The sequence below is a fragment of the Bubalus bubalis genome, chromosome 10 (assembly GCF_019923935.1).
Source record: "Bubalus bubalis isolate 160015118507 breed Murrah chromosome 10, NDDB_SH_1, whole genome shotgun sequence".
NCBI classification, from domain to species: Eukaryota; Metazoa; Chordata; class Mammalia; order Artiodactyla; family Bovidae; genus Bubalus; species Bubalus bubalis.
Genome location: NC_059166.1, coordinates 53,783,931 through 53,801,440, shown reverse-complemented (window position 1 = coordinate 53,801,440; position 17,510 = coordinate 53,783,931). Strand labels below are relative to the sequence as shown.

The 17,510-nt window shown below is 42.4% G+C and overlaps 1 protein-coding gene across 7 annotated transcripts in view; it reads left to right on the top strand.

Moving 5' to 3' along the window:
• Window positions 1-17,510, top strand: part of FAXC (failed axon connections homolog, metaxin like GST domain containing) — a 79,619-nt gene that overhangs the window by 23,185 nt on the left and 38,924 nt on the right. For 6 of the 7 annotated variants that reach the window (XM_025294626.3, XM_044924334.2, XM_025294627.3 and 3 more), the window contains one exon: window positions 3,467-3,690. In XM_025294626.3, coding sequence (XP_025150411.3) covers window positions 3,467-3,690 — 224 coding nt within the window. Of the gene's footprint in view, window positions 1-3,466; window positions 3,691-4,716; window positions 6,439-17,510 lie in introns of those variants that run through there. The other variant, XM_025294625.3, reaches the window with a different exon arrangement.

Here is a 17,510-nt window from a genome sequence, read left to right as displayed (position 1 = left end):
AACTCAGTGTTTCTCCTGTGCCCTGCATCTAACCTGCTAATGCAGGTGGAGAGCCTTACACCATAGCCTGGGGCTGGGGATGGTGTGTGTTTCTCTTCCCTGCTCAGCTGTGTGGCCCAGACAACAGCCGCTTCGTCTGTCCCTATGGCTCTTCTAACTCATTAGTGTTCCCAGACTCGCTTCCCACTGCTGCACCCTCATCTTCTGCTCATGCTCTCATTTCCTGCTCTCAGAGGAGACCGAGTTCATGGGGCGGAAGCTTGGGACCTCCTTGCAGCCCCTTCTCCATCTCACAGAGAGTGGTGTCCCTACTTCTCTCCATGCTGGCCCTTCCAGCCTGGCCCTCTAGTCTTCTCACTTGCCTTTGAACTAGGCTTCCCCCCAAACCACTCCTTATCCTAGAAACTTTCTTAGGCAACCTCAGCTCCTCTTGCATCTTTGAAACTGCCACCGCCATGCCCCTGCCTGTAGAACCTAAACCTTCGGGATCCTCCCTTGCAGGTTTTATGGAACTTTCAAATGCAACAGGTTAACTCATCTTTCATCACCTAAATCTGTCCACTATGTGTGTGCCAGGACTGGTTACCATCCACGCCAACCATCAGCCTGGGAGATCGTGTCCTCTATCATTTCTCTACTTCCGGTCCTTTCCTCACCTTGCCACACATCGGATTATGTGTCTTATCTGCTTAAAACCTTTTGGTGGTTAAACTTGGCTTTCAAAATAAGTCTTAGTCCCTTTTTAGCAGGTGCATCTTGACCCAGTTCTTGCCCATCCTTCTGGCTCCAGCCCTTCCAGGCTCCCTCAGGCATCCCAGGCCCCACCTGCCCATCCTGAAGTTCTTGCCATTCATGGAGCAGCTGGGATGCTTCATGCACACGCCTCTGCCTCTGGTCTACCTGGTGAACTGCTGCTCATTCTTCTAGATCAGTTGTGCTTGTGATCAAACCCATGTGATTTGCCTACAAACAATGAATTCTTTTTCATACCAATCTATCTGTTTAGAGCCACCCCAGTCCTCATTTTTACACTTTAGATGCTTCCTGGATGCTATTATTACCTGGTCATGCTTAACTTAGGGTAATTTAGTTTTATTTTCAGATCACTGACTACTTCCAGAATAATCAAGGATGGAATTGGCCTTTGTACTGTGAATTTAAGTCTATTACTAGAATCAAAGTGCTGATTAGTGGAATATGAAAAGTGACACCCTAATTATTGCAGGTATAAAAAGAAGAACAACTAGAAAAACATTTTATTTGCACATTTATAAAAAAATGCGAGAATAAATGAAATCTTTTATATCAGAAGTTTTATTGACTCTCTATATACTAAGTAGTTACCATTTCAGTGTACTTTTTCCTCTTTTCAGTCAAAATTTCTTGCCTCCTCAATACGTTATTTTGAGATCCTTACTAAAAGAGGTGCACAAATCTTTCTAATGAGATTTGTAAGCATCTTTTAAAAAGCTAATAAAAAAGAGTTATAGTTTTGGAATAGAGTATGTTGAAATTGGTTGTGAGACTTTTTAGTGAAAATCAGGAAGACTTTAAAAATTAGAGAAATCTGTTTTTTCCCCCTTATTTTCATACTTTAAAGAATAGAACTGCATAAAATGATCAAAATATCAGGATCTTATTTTCTGCTTTTGTTTCTTTTTCTTGAGATAGAAAGTAGCTACAATTAGCTATCACCCCTTGCGTTCTCTCTGTAAAAAGTATTTTCACTCCTCTGATATTTTCCAAGTGACCATTGCTGCTGTATCAACCAGCAGTGGGAGATGACTCCAGTACAGCTTTTATTGCTCACTGTGAGGAAGAGCTAAAATATCTCTTTTAATTTTTAACGCCCACAGCTCTGTTTTTCTTAGCCTCCAGTAGGAAAACCTTTTAATTTCTATCGACCAACACTAGGAACCATAAAAACAGTCTGGTGATCACCCCAGGTTCAGAGAACAAAATCAGCAAAGGCCTGAGTATTGCAGCCAGCACACCACACAAGCAGCTGTTAACCACTTAGCTGTGCACACAGATCACACAGGAGCTTCTGGACTTTCTGCCGCAACCATCACCTAGTTGGGAAGAGTGATCCAACAAGTTCCTTTGGTATTTCTATACTCGCTAGGGTCCTGGAGAACAAACTGAAGCAGAGAGCTGCCTTTCTGGAGAATGAATCATTTGTATATGATTTATAATTTATATAGTTCATAGTAAACATGGACAGCTATAACTATTCCGTGAAAGTGAAAGTGTTAGTCGCTCAGTTGTGTCTGACTTTTTTTGTAACCCCATGGACTGTAGCCCACAGAGGAGGCTCCTCCTCTGTCCATGGAATTCTCCAGGCAAGAATACTGGAATGGGTAGCCATTCCCTTCTCCAGGGGATCTTCCCAACCCAGAATCAAACCCGGGTCTCCTGCATTGCAGGCAGATTCTTTACCATCTGAGCCACCAGAGATTCTGTCAAAAAGGCAAAAAGATTTCTTTTTGGAAAAAAATCCTTTTATATCATGAAATATAAAATGTATACACAAAGAGTACAAAACAAAAAATGTGCAGCTTAATCAACATAGAGCATAAAAAAAATGAAATAATGCCATTTGCAGGAACATGGATGGACCTAGAGATTATCATACTAAGTAAAGTAAGCCAGACAAAGACAAATATCATATGATATTGTTTATATATGAAATCTAAAATAATGATACAAATGAATTTATTTACAAAGCAGAAATGGACTCACAAACATAGAAAACAAACTTATGATTACCATAGGTGGGAGGGGGACAAATTAGAAGTTTGGGATAAAAATATATATACTACTATATGTAAAATAGATAATCAACAAGGGCCTACTGTATAGCACAGGGAATTACATTCAATATCTTATAATTACCTATAATGGAAGAGAATGTAAAAGAGAATATAAATATGTGTGTATATATACGTGTGTGTCTGAATCACTTTGCTGTACACCTGAAACTAGCACAATATTGTAGATCAATTATATTTCAATAAAAATGAAAAACACAGAACAGGCTTGTGTAACCATCACTTTGATCAAAAAAGAATGAAACCAGCACCCCAGTCACTGCCACCTCCTTCCCATTGCTAATCCACCCACATAGGTACTCACTGTCCTTTTAAAACCCTTTTAAAGTGGGTTTCTACTTGTTTTCTGTGGGGCTGCCTGAGAGAGAGCATAAGCACGGCCTTGGGGGGTTGGGGGTCTCCGGGCAGGTTCAGAGGAGGTTTGGTGGATAGTAGCATGGCAAGCTATCTGACCCTAAGTCCAGGCATGGACTTGAGTCTATTGTAGTATCTGCCATGCAGACTGCTCTTTGTCAAAGCTGCCTTGATTCAGTCCTCTAGCATGTGCTGAATTCCCAACCCCTCACTGGAAATTGACTCTGTGGACCTGCTATGTATCTAACACACAGTAGTAACTTCTTTCCACGCAATTCCAGGACCTTAGCTTATTGCCAGTGGGTGGACAATCTCAATGAGACCCGGAAGATGCTCTCTCTTAGTGGTGGCGGTCCCTTCAGTAACCTGCTGAGGTGGGTCGTGTGCCACATAACGAAAGGAATCGTGAAACGCGAGATGCATGGCCACGGCATTGGCCGCTTCTCCGAGGAGGAGATTTACATGCTGATGGAGAAGGACATGCGGTCTTTAGCAGGGCTTCTGGGTAACGTACCACACCTTCTATTCTGTATTTTCTATCCTTACTTTTTGCATGATTAGTAAAGCACTGCTAGTTTACTGCTTTAAAGCTTTATTTTGGTTGATTTCTTTGCTTCTACATGTAGGTTGCAGTCCCACCTTTTAACCAAGTCCCCTAATTTTCAGGAACATGTGTCTGTCTTCTGAATCACTAGAGGGTGAGTGTTTCTAGTGTGGTGAAGCTCCTGGGTGAAGAGAACATAGAACGTAGCCTAGCATTACTAACTGGCTGTAAGTGATGGTATTTCTGAATGTGTTGTGAGCCAAGGAGGAATTTGAGTAAGGAAGCGCTTCTATTTATAAATGGGTCAGGGTGAAAGGCTATTTATAGACACGTCTGCTCAGAAGATTCGACTGGGTACTGTTGACCTCCAGCTAAATGCCAACCCAGCCCGAGAGAATGAGAAAATTTGACATTTTCTCACGTCTTTCATTTCTCTTTATAATCTGAGTCCTCTTCTTATTAGCACGTTTGAGCTCTTCTGATTTTGTATTTACTGCACCCAGTGGGTTTAACTGCACTTGGGAAGCCTCTCAAAGAGAAGCACCGAGGGGCCTCTCTCCATGGGTGCATGATGATGCTCAGTCGAGTGACCCACCTTTGCTCACCTGGTCGGCTGTGGCTGGGCTGATGTGACATTGTCCTGAGTGAGGCTTGAGCCTTAGCTCTGACAGTTCACAAACGGATCATTTGAATTCAACTTCGATGTGTGAAATAATGGCCTCTCCTGGGAACAGTTCGTGTATATGGAACCAAGGTCATAGGTCCTAGTCCTTCAGAGCTGCTGATTTTGTCCAGCAACTGTGGTTTTCCTTGGGCCTCCCTGGGTACCCTCATCTCTATTCTGGAGCACATTAAGTACCTCCTCCAGGAAGTGGAGTTTCGGATTTGTTTTGTTCAAACCTACCTGGTACCCAGGAACTGGGGGGTGTTCTGTCACCTATGCAGAGTGACCCACTCTGACTAGCTCCTTCCTGCTCCTCGCTGCAGATGCTTACTGGACCTGGAGTCCTCCCTGGAACCTGCAGAGGGAGATCCCAGCAGCACACCCAGCTCTTGGCCAGCTTTGTTGTGGGGGCAACAGCAAGGGTGGGTGGGCCTTGATGTGCTGGGTTCCTGCTCTAAACAGACACTCCGAAGCCCCGCCTGGCTTGGAGGTTGATGCTGTCTGGACCTGCTGGTGCTTCGTCTCCCTGGGCCCAGGTGGGCCTGCCTGATGTAGGTATGAGTGGAATTTGCCTCCAGTTTGTCTCGTTCCTTTGGAAACTCAGTGCTGGACTCTGGGCCACACAGAAGCCAGTGCAGAGAGGACCATTTCTTCTCAGCAGTGGCTCCATCTGCTCCTGGCTTCTTTCCCAGTTTTCACGTAGGGAGCCCCAGAAAGCCAGGAGTTGAGCTTCCAAAGTGAAGATAGTTCATCTCTAATGGTTTAACAGTGCTGGTTCCTTTACCAGAGTCGGGTGATCATCTCCCTTCTAGAGCATTTTTGGTTGGGGAACTTGGGATCAGGGTGGTAGTCATAGGATAACACCAGTGTCTCTTCCATGTTTGATTTCTCCCCACTGCTGGTGAGATGGGAGGCAGTTGCATCACTGATTGCTAGGCTGGGTCCCTGGCAAGTATCACAATGGCATTCTGAGTCCAGATGAGTTTCTAGGATGAGAAACTGAGTGGGTTATTTGAAAAGCTAAAGTTTGCTAGAGTTCTATTCTGAATGGGGGTCCAGGGAGCAGTCTGGTTTTGAATTCTATCATAAGAGAAGCACATTTTCTGTGTCTAGGGAAGAAAGGCTCTCTGGCTGAGCATCATAATTTTCTTACTAAATGAGGCAGAAAGCATCTACTTTTCCCTTCACCCAGGATATAGCTTACCTATAATATCCAGCTGTTTTATGATGTTGCTCTTGGAGGCTGAGGGCAGCATGGACTATGGAGTCTCATCATTGAAATCAGTTTCCTGGGCTTTGTGAGTTGAAGTCATACTCGTCTTTAGGAGGCTGGCTTCCAACAAGGAGATGTGTTAAAACTCCAAGCTGAAGTGCACAAGTACTTGAGGAGAAAAGGTCTTTTTCTTTTTTAGGAGCTGCTATTGAAAGAGCCCTGCTTCCCTGCTGGCTCAGTAGTAAAGAATGTTCCTGCCAATGCAGAAGATGCGAGTTTGATCCCTGATTCAGAAAAATCCTCTGGAGAAGGAAATGGCTAGCCACTCCAGTTATTTTTGCCTGGGAAATCCCATGGACAGAGGAGCCTGGCTGACTACAGTCCATGGCATTGTGAAAGAGTCAGACAGGACTTAGCAACTAAACAATAACAACAACAATGGAAAGAGTCAAATAATAAAGTGGAATTTGTAAATGAAAGTGAGAAAAACAAGCTGGTTTCCAGCCAACTGTATTAGGCTAAAGTGAAAGTGAAATGCACATTTCCCTCCTGGTCCGAGGCTTTATTGATTCATGAAAATGGCTCGGGGCATCTTTACTTTTCAGAGTCCTTGTTGCCATTGGGTTGGCACATGTCAAAAAGTCAGATCTATTGGTTATTTAAATAAACATCAGTGTGTAATCTTGGCTATTTAATAAAGAGTAATGGGATGTAATTCTTTGGAAGGAATGATGCTAAAGCTGAAACTCCAGTACTTTGGCCACCTCATGCGAAGAGTTGACTCATTGGAAAAGACTCTGATGCTGGGAGGGATTGGGGGCAGGAGGAGAAGGGGACGGCAGAGGATGAGATGGCTGGATGGCATCACCGACTCAATGGACATGAGTCTGAGTGAATTCCGGGAGTTGGTGATGGACAGGGAGGCCTGGCGTGCTGCGATTCATGGGGTCGCAAAGAGTCGGACAGGACTGAGCAACTGAACTGAACTGAATGGGATGTAAAGTAGTTCTTCTTTCAAAGGAAAGAAGCAAAATGAGTCACTTGCCATGTGTATGCTTCATGTCACTCTTATCAGCATGTAGAGTTACAATGTGGTATAGTTTTTCAGAACGATTGTATTTTGCTGTTGAACTAAAAAATAAAATCATTTAAAATTTGTTTATTTTTCAATTTGTAAATAACTTTGTTTTTCAAATATATAGATATTCAACTGATCACTTAGTTCTTAGATAAATATATGTGAAAGTGAAAGTTGCTCAGTTATGTCCGACTCTTTGTGACCCCATGGACTGTAGTCTGTGGAATTCTTCAGGCCAGAATACTGGAATGGGTAGCCTTTCCCTTCTCCAGGGGATCTTCCCAACCCAGGGATCAAACCCAGGTCTCCTGCATTGCAGGTGGATTCTTTACCAGCTGAGCCACAAGGGAAGCCCAAGAATACTGGAGTAGGTAGCCTATCCCTTCTCTGGCAGATCTTCCCAACCCAGGAATCGAACTGGGGTCTCCTGCATTGCAAGTGAATTCTTTACCAACTGGGCTATCAGGGAAGCCCATAAATAATATATAGAAGATTAATAATATATAGGCTTTGTGACTAGTAACAGAAAAATCTCTAACTCTTTTTTTAACCTGAAATACCTTTGGGGTCCCATCTGTCCAGACTGAAAAGGCTTGCTATGGAGCAGAAGTGGTGATGCAGTGTATTAATTTTGTATCCTGCAACTTCACCGAATTTATTGATGAGCTCTAGTAGTTTTCTGGTGGCATCTCTAGGATTTTCCACATATAGTATCATGTCATCTGCAAACAGTGACAGTTTTACTTCTTCCCTTCCAGTTTGGATTCCTTTTATTTCTTTTTCTTCTTTGATTGCTGTGGCTAGGACTTCCAATACTCTGTTGAGTAAAAATGGTAAGAGTGGTCATCCTTGCCTTTTTCCTGATCTTAGGGGAAATGCTTTCAGCTTTTCACTGTTGTGTATGATGTTAGCAATGCGTTTGTCACATATGGACTTTATTATAAGAGAACTGGTCTTAGAGTGTTGGGACTGCAGAGCAGGAAGCTGGGCTGGGTAAGAAATAGATTGGGGTGAGGATCTTGTAGCTGCAGTACAAGAACTTCCCTCTTTGGGGAATGTGCCTTAGGTTGTTGCCAGACTGCAGTTTTATAGTCCTTATTTTGTGGTTCTCAAGCGCCTGATTGCAATATGAAGCTTTTGGAAAGCAGCTTTTGTCAGGTGGACCGGAACTAAGGAAAGGTGAAGCGGTAGCTCCTCGAGTGTGGGCGTTGGGGGTGGATGAAGCTGGACCGAGTTTCTTCTCATATCTCTGACTGCCCCTCAAGTTCAGGCTGGGGAAACAGTCCGCAGGATGGGGGTGTAGGTGGTAGTTCATACTGTTATGAAGGGGTCTTCAGGGAACCGTGCATTTATCTGATGGTAATGAAGCAGCACAGATGACTGAACTCTAGTGTTTCTTTGCTTTTGATTGGACCTTCATAGACCCTGCATAGTGACACAGCACTTATGGGAAAAGCAAGTGCATAGTTGGCAAATAGAGTTGGTTTGGGAGACATAATCATATAGGGGATAGAATAATAAGAATACAATTTCAGTTATGAGGCTCAGCTGGGCACTGTTGGTGGGCAATAGATACCTGCTGGATGAATGAAGGAGAAAAATGAATGAATGTCTGGAGACGTTTAGCAGCCAGCCAATGAGGCACTCCAGGATCTGTGGATCTGAGGGTACTTTCTGAGCAAAATTTGAAATTTGTGAATGCTTTTAAGAGGCAGGATCAGAAATAAGCCTGGGCTCTCTAGGTGGAAACTGAAAAATCCTATGAAAGAATGTTCTTTTTAAAAAAATATATACATTTAGTTTATTTTAATTGGAGCCACGGCTGGAGACCTTACATGGGAGACTGTACTTGGAATGATTGGAATGCAGACAGAAGGGTAATGCCTTTGACTCAGGACTGTATGAGTCGGACTGTAGGAGTGTAGCTGCCTTCAGCTCTTTGTATGGGACTGTGAATGAGTTGGGAATATTTATTGATTTATTTTCGACTGCGCTGGGTCTTCCTTGCTGTGCATGGGCTTTCTCTAGTTGTGGCAAGTGGGAGCTACTCTTGATCACAATGCACGGGCATCTCACAGCAGTGGCTTCTCTTATGGGGCACAGGCTCTAGAGTACAGGGTCTTCCATAATTGTGGTGCAGAAGCTCAGTTGCTCCTCAGTGTGTGGAATCTTCCTTCACTGGCAGGCAGATTCTTTACTGCTGAGCCCCCAGCAAAACCAGATCCTCCTGATTTCTGCATCTGCAGTTCAGCCAAGCCTGGATCCTGTAGTACTATGTTTAGGACACGTGATTACCTGAATCTGTGGATGTGGAACCTGTGGATATGGAGGGCTGACTGAGGAACTTACTTGAGCATCTGCGGATTTTGGTATATGTGGGAATCCTGGAACTGATATCCTAAGGGACGACTGTAATTACTAGATAATTAAGCCTTTCAGGGTTTTTCCTAAAAAAAAAAAAAAATTACGAGAATTTTTATCTATAAAGAGGATTATAATGCTGAGACATTGATTATGATTATTAATAGTATGGATTTTTTTTGTCCAGAGTGCTTGGTTTTTGTTTGATATGGTAACAGGAAGCTTAAGTTACTAGGCGCTCACCACTCTCTTTTTCTTCATCCTTATCTACCCCCTTATATTGTCAGCTTTCCCTTCTCTTAGGGCAGCTAAAGGTTTAAGCGTGACAGAACACGTATAAATTGGCTTATCCTTAGGTGGCTACTTATGGATCGTTTGTAAGTAATTTGCATTTTTCTCCAGAAAGAATGATGCATTTCATCCGTTCTCTTTGATCACAGGCATACCCAATGAAATTGTTATTACTGCAAAGGGTGCTCTAAAGAGCTGAGCAGAGAGCTGTAATGTCAGGAGACTGAGGATTGTGGTTTGCAAGAGAGCTCAGAACATTTAAAGGATTTTTTTTTTCAAGGATGCAAACTTAAGTGACAGCAAGGATAAAATCAACTCTCAACTCATAATTTGCTTCTACATAAAAAGTTGAATTGAAATCTAAATTAAGTGAGAAGGTCAAAAGAGAGCATTTCAAGATTTTTAAACAACTAAAGACTAACAGGAAAATGACCTGAACATTATTTTTGTATCAATTATGCACTGGCTGCTATGCTAGGCTCTTGGGAAACAAAGATGAATAATAATGGTATAAGAGTGTCCACTTTCAGGAAGCTTATAGTATATTGGAGCTCATGTTTCTAGGCTGACAATATCCTAGGATGTGAAAAATTTCCCCATGTGATCTTAGAATTCTGACTGTACTCTTTCAGAAATGAGGAGGCTAGGAAAAATGTCAGAAGATGGAGATAGGAAATCATCCTTGTTTCCAAAAGGGGGAGAGAGAAAGTAGGTTCTCATAATGAAATAAAACACTAGAATGAATTATTGAATAGATGGCTGGTTTTCTTGAAGGACTATTATTGGTTCATTGTGAATGTCATATCAAAAAGTGATTGCAGTTGTCCCTCTGTGTCCACTGGGAATTGGTTCCGGGACCTGCTGTTAATACCAAAATCTGTGGATGCTCAAGCCCCATTGTTGGGTCTTTGTATCTGTGGGTTTCACATCAGCAAATTCAACCAGCCTAGGATCATATATGTGAACAGTGTATTTATTGAAAAAAAATCTGCATACAAGTGGACCTGCAGCAGTTAAAATTCATGTTGTTCAGGATCAGCTGTTTATTTTTCTTGACTTGCTGGGCCTACTGATTGGATAGACAATCTCTTGATTTCTTCAAGAAATTGGAGACCATCTCTCATGATATGCTTGTGGAAGATGGCTCATTTTCAAAGGTGGCTTCATGGATGCCTATTGTACCACCAAGGTTTCTTGAGTGGTTTGTTGTGGGGGAGAGTGATCCCTTGATGGCTGGATTCTTTCTACCCTTTCTTCACTTAGATCAGCTCCTCCGTTACCTCTCTGTGTATTGGGAATCTGTTTCATTTTGTTTGATAGAGAACTTCCCCTACCAAAGAAAAAAGTTGGAAACCCCCTGGATTAATTGGTGGTGGATATGCGCTTGGTTGAGTATCTGTGTCCTCACAACACCCATTAATGGACTGGTATCCCTGAATCTCCAGGGACACTGCTCTTGTCTTTTCTCATAGATCTATTGACAACTTCAAAGACAAACTTAATGGTTTTTAAATGACTCCGGGTGGAAGGATAACTAAAAATTGGATGGAAAAATCAGGAATCAAAGCTGTCAACCATAACAAGAAGAAACCCAGTAGGGATAAATGTCAAATTCTATACTTAGGACCTCAAATTGAATTGCACTAATACAGGGTGGGGAGAGATATATGATAAAAGATACGAGGATTTTAGTTGACTTCAATCTCAATATGTCACCAGCATGATGGACTTCCAAAGAAGCTAATAAAAACGTAGCCTGTTTAAACAAAGCATAATGTCTTGGATTAAGTTGTTTCCTCAAGGAAGCCTTTCTGGAACTTTCTCCCAGACTGTGTCAGGAAAACCTGTTCCCTGCTCCCAGGCCCCGGGTACTTTCTCCCCCAGAGCACTTCCTGTACTATCTCTGAATGGTAGGCTTGACTGTCTCCTCAGCTGGACTGGGTCCCAGGCCTGGTGGATATGTTTCTGTCTCTAGAGCCCGAACAAGGCCCTGGCATATATGAAGCTTTCAGCAAGTGTTTGTTGAACAAAGGATGCGATACTCAGTTCCGAGGTCCATCTTTAAAAAGAATGTGGCCAAACCTGGGTGCATCCAGAGAAGGGTGATTAGGAAGGTGGTTAGTCTCAAGATAATTTCCTGTGAGGAAGAAAGTGAGCATGGATAGTCTGGAGAAGTGCAGATATAAGGGTCATAAACTAGTTTTTTTCAGTTATTTAAAGAGGGTGCCTTAGGTGTTACTGCAGGTGATGGGCATGTTTGGGCAGAGGAAAGGAGGGCAGAGGGGGACTGGGGTGTGTATGAGGTGAAATGACAACAGATGGCAGCTCAGGTGTGACAGCACAGTAGAACAGACCCATTGAAAGTTAGAAGGGCTTGTGACAGGGAGGCCTGGTGGGCCACAGTCCATAGGGTTGCAAAGAGTCGGGCATGACTGAAGCGACACAGCACGCGTGCACGCGCACATCTTGTCATGTGGTCGGAGCCGCTGTTTTTTATTTGCTCCAAGAGGGTGACGACCACCATCCAGACGGCTGGGGAGTCTTTTCACAGGCAATATGAAGCTTAACTAGAAATTGTCGTGGGGATCCTTTCAGTTCTGATGGTTTGATAATTTTGTATTCATTCTCTAGAGAAAAGAGCAGAGGTGGGTTTCCATGTTATGAGACGAGGTAGATTTATTCACTCGTGTTCTGGTTCATCTCTTGGATTGAGATTTATGTTTGGGCTGCCACTCATGACTTCCAAAAGCAGGGTGCTTTAAATGATCTGCATTTACTCTGTGCCCCTTGTTTTTAAATCTACTTTTTGAACAAGGTTGATTTCCGATAAACCTCTCTTCTAACCTTCTACTTCTTTTGAAGTGATTTTTACTCCAAGGCTTTTGGACAGTAGCAAAATTGGTTTTTGTTTTTTAAGAGAGCTTGGGAATAGGCTGTTTTAATAGCTGCTCATCCTACCCTGTTTAATTGCATCATGTAAGCTGCACTGCCTTCTCATGAGGCGTTCAGGCCGAGGCTGGGAGCCTAGCTGGCACGCAGCAGCCACACGCCATGCCTCCCAGTGAAAGTGGCAGGGCAGAGTCTTCACAACTGGCAGCAGAAAAAGATGAGAAACATTAGGTTATATCTATGTACATATTAGCATATTTAGCATATGTTGAGTAACTGAACAGAGGGCAGAGGAGGAGAACAAAGACAGGAGTAATTATGCCTGTCAATCTAGCTCGAAAGAGAAAACCCACAGATAAAGAAGAATATAATAGACACTATAAGGTATGTTCTGGAACCTCAAAGCAGTGTTTCCTAATGTAGATTCTAAGCCCTTTGCAAATTACAGGGGCCTGTCTAGGACAGTGGTTCTCAGCCCTCATTGTTTATTAGGATCAGGGCTGGGAAAGGTATTTTTAAAATCCAGGAGGTGATTCAAATATGTTTGTCATTTACTATAGGGCAGAGAGAAGGGCGGGTGTGTGTTCTGGGAAGGGGCCACATGAGGGAGCTGTGTCTTGGTTAGGGTGACCCTGGTTGGGTCTGTCTGCATGGGCCTTGGCCTACTCCTTCCTTCTTTCCATGTCACAGACCTACTATGCAGACTTCAAGGGTTTTTTTGTGTGTGTGTGAATAAATTTTAGACAGTATTTTTAACAGCATCCTGAAGATGTTGTAGTCTTACAGCACCCGTGGGAGTTAGTTATTTCACAGATGAGAAAGCCCAATGGGAGTCAGAGAGGCTAGGGAGCCAGTCTTGGGCTGTGCAGCTAGCTAATGAAAATGCATTTCTGCTTCAGGACAACTTCTGTATGTGTGCATTGGTGGCTTGTTAAAGTCACCTGTAAGAATAGTAATAATTTGACTTGGAAACCATACATTTTATTTTTACCTGGATTGATGGGGTTCCTGTGAATACTTAAGCTTTGTACAGATTGATACTGGAATCTGATCTGACTGAAGGGAAGTGATCCATGTACTCTGAAAGATCTTTACATATTGTTGAGTAACTAAATTGCTGCAGCTTCTAATGGAGAGGGCCATTAGCTCCAGTCCTCAGAGAGCAGCAGCTCTTCTCTTCAGGCATCACATCCATTCCAGGCTTCCAGAAGGAGGGAGCAATGGGGGCCTGGGGGGCCTGGCCACCTTCAATAGCCAGGGATTGATTGGTGGGGCCAGGCCCTGCTCTGGTTAAAATCTTTATGCCCTTACGGGGACTGGGCAGTTGCGGCCTTGAGTTGTGGCTGATTTCTTTTCTGGTTTCATTGTTGCTATCTCAGTTGGTAAAAATGTGTTGATTATTAATGAAATAAAAAAGTTACTTAGCAGATTAAAATGAAATGCTAATCAGTGCTGAATTCTTAGAACCTTTATGGCTTATTTAGCGGCACAAATTGGTTGATGTCATTCTGACAGAAGCAGTCTGGTTTTTGCTTCATCCTGGGGGTCTTCTAATTGTTTCTTCCCTGAGAAAAGTCACTTTATGTTTCAATGTAGTATGTGTGTGTATCCAACTTTCTGCACCCCCGTAGACTGTAGCCTGCCAGGCTCCTCTGTCCATGGAATTTTCCAGGCAAGAATACTGGAGCGGGTCGCCACTTCCTACTCCAGAGAGTCTTCCTGACCCAGGGATTGAACCTGTGTTTCTTGCATCTCCTGCATTGGCAGGCAGATTCTTTACCACTAGCGCCACATGGCAGGCCCATGTATTTAAATGTTTCGGATTCCAATTCCTGAATGATTAAAAGAAAAGAAAAATATTCACAAGATAATGCCATGCAGACAGTAAATCTTTAAATCCCACTCCATACTGAATATTTTATAATAACCTATAAGCCTATAAGGGGCAAAAAAAAAAAAATATATATATATATATATATATATTTAACACTTTGCTGTAGACCTGCTGGGGTCCTGCCTTCTTTCCGATTTCACTTCTTTTTTTTTTTACTTTATGTTTTTATTGAAGGATAATCACTTTACAGAATTTTGTTGTTTTCTGTCAAACCTCAACATGAAACAGCCATAGGTATACATATATCCCCTCCCTTTTGAACCTCCCTCCCATCTCCTTCCCCATCCCACCACTCTAGATTGATACAGAGCCCCTGTTTCCTGAGCCACACAGCAAATTCCCCTTGGCTATCTATTTTGCATATGGTAATATAAGTTTCCATGTTACTCTTTCCATACATCTCACCCTCTCCTCCCCTCTCCCCATGTCCGTAAGTCTATTCTCCAATTTCATTTCTTAAACTTTGCCCACTCTGTGAAAACAACACTTGTCTTCTCTCTACTTCACAAACACACCATGCTTACCCTGACCTTGTGATACTTCTCTTAGCTGTTTTCCCTGACTAGAATTCCGTTCTCTGGATTTGGGCACCACTAGATCCTTCTTGACATTCATGTCTCTGGGTAACTAGCACCTCCACAGAGAGGCCTTCCTTGACCACCAGTCTAACCTAACTGTCAGTCACCCTCTATCACATCACCTTACTTTAATTCTCTGCATTGCACATATCACTGGCTTTCTTATTTATTGATTGATTTGTTTATCATCTCTCCATGGGATGTAGACTCCATGAGAGCAGTGACCTTGTCTGTTCTGTTAGTCACACAATCCCAAGTACCCAGAGCTGTGTCTTGCATATAATCAAAATAATATTAAGAGCTGACATTTATGGAACATTTCCAGTGTGCTTAGGCAAATAGTAATACAATACATAGTACTCACCCTCATATGGTAATATGTATATACTTTTATAATAATATACATGTGTATTTGAAAGAAACTAAAAGTCTCTCAGTTGTGTACAACTCTTTGTGACTCCATGGACTGACTGTACAGTCCATGGAATTCTCCAGTCCAGAATACTGGAGTGGATAGCCTTTCCCTTCTCCAGGGGATCTTCCCAACCCAGGGAATGAACTAGGATCTATCTCGTTGAAGGCGGATTCTTTACCAACTGAGCCACAGGGAAGCCCCACATGTGTATATACATTAATTATATAATATACAACATAATAAAACATAAAATATATTATACATATGATGTATGCATGATATGTAAAACACACAGAGAAGTAGAATAATATTTAATAGTCCAAATAATAGCTTTATAACCATCACCTCTATTTAATAATGTTTTGTCATACTTACCTCAACTATTTTTTCTTGATGTGGAAATGTTTTAAAGTTACAGATATCATAACATTTAACCTGTAAACACTTTTAAATGCTGTGCTTATATTTTTCTTCTGTGGTCGTCAGCCTCCAAGATGCCCCAGTGATCCTTGCCTCCCAGGATTCATCCTCTCGGGTAATCCCCTTCCCTTGAGCGCAGGCTGAACTTACTGCTTTGCTTCTGACAAACAGAATATGGCAGAAGCAATGGGATGTCCCTTCTAAGATTAGGTTTTAAGAAAAATGGTAGCTTCTGTCTTGCACAGCTTCTCTCTCCTGCCCTTGGTCTTTCACTTGCTCTGATGGAAGTCTCCACCACTGTGAGCAGCGCGGTGCAGAGGCCCACGTGGCAGGGAACTCATGGCCAGGATCCTGCAGTGCTATAGAGTCCTGTTAACAGCCTTATGGGTGAGTTGGGAAGCGTCTTCCCCCTGTCAAGCCTTGAGATAACTGCAGGCTGGCTGACATCTTTTTTTTTCCCTAATATTTGGGATTTTTTGTTTCAATTTATTTTTTTTTATTGAAGTACAGTTGATTTACAGAATTGTGTTAATTTCTTCTGTATAACATTGTGACTCAGTTATATATATATACACATTCCTTTTTATATTCTTTTCCATTATAATGTATCCCAGGATATTGAATATAGTTGCCTGTGCTATACAGTCGGATCTTGTTGCTTATGCATTCTATTTGTAATAGTTTCCATCTACTAACCTCAAAATCGCAGTCCACCCCTTCCCCACCTCTCCTCCCCCTTGACAACCACAAGTCTCTTGGCTGTATCTGTGAGTCTGTTTCTGTTTCGTGTGTGTGTGTGTGTTAGTTGCTCAGTCGTGTCCGACTCTTTGTGACCCTGTTGACTGTAGCTTGCCAGTCTTCTCTGTCTATGGAATTCTCTAGGCAAGAATACTGGAGTGGGTTGCCATTCCCTTCTCCAGGAGATCTTCCTGACCCAGTATCGAACCTAGGTATCCCACATTAGAGGCAGATTTTTTTCTTTTTTTTTTTTTACTGTCTGAGCCACCAGGGAAGCCCCTATAGATGAGTTCATTTGTGGTGTATTTTAGATTCCACATGTAAGTGATATTGTATGGTCTTTGTCTTTCTCTTTCTGACTTGCTTCACCTAGTGTGATAATTCTAGTTGCATCCCTGGCTGACTTCTTCATTGCAGCCTGTGAAAGACCCTGAGCCAGAGGCACCCAGTGAAAGCTGCCTGGATTCTTGACTCACAGAAACTGTGAGGTAATAAATATTTGGCCTTTTAAGCTGCTAAATTTTTGAGGAAATTTGTTATGTATGTAGCCATCAATAAAAAACGCACCTACATAGCCCCAATCCCATTAATCCCAGTAGGAGTCTCTTTGAGCACTGCTGAACCGTGAAGGGTACAGCTGGGTTGTCAAGAGTAAAGAGTGCTTATCCTGCTGTGATGGGCAACAGGCATCAAATCTCTGTTGCCTTAAGTTATGTGGATAAAAGATTTTACATCTTTTGGAAGTGGAATCTTATCTTTCAGTCTCTTCAGAGACACTTATTACCACTCATTCTGGTTTTAGCAGTGTTCTTGTCTTGGCTGTGAATAAACCCGGATTTCTTCCGAGATTATAGAGCTTGACTCACAGGAGGTTTCTGTCTCTGGATTCAGTGATCTTTGAGAAAGTGGTGTGCATTGGAGAGACAGTTCTGTGGGACATTCTTTTTTTTTTTTTTTTTTTTTTACTGAGTAAGTAATTTTATTGATATTTTCCCTTATCTTCTTTTTTTTTTAATTTTATTTTATTTTTAAACTTTACATAATTGTATTATTTTTGCCAAATATCAAAATGAATCCGCCACAGGTATACATGTGTTCCCCATCCTGAACCCTCCTCCCTCCTCCCTCCCCATTCCATCCCTCTGGGTCATCCCAGTGCACTGGCCCCAAGCATCCAGTATCGTGCATCGAACCTGGACTGGCGACTCGTTTCATACATGATATTTTACATGTTTCAATG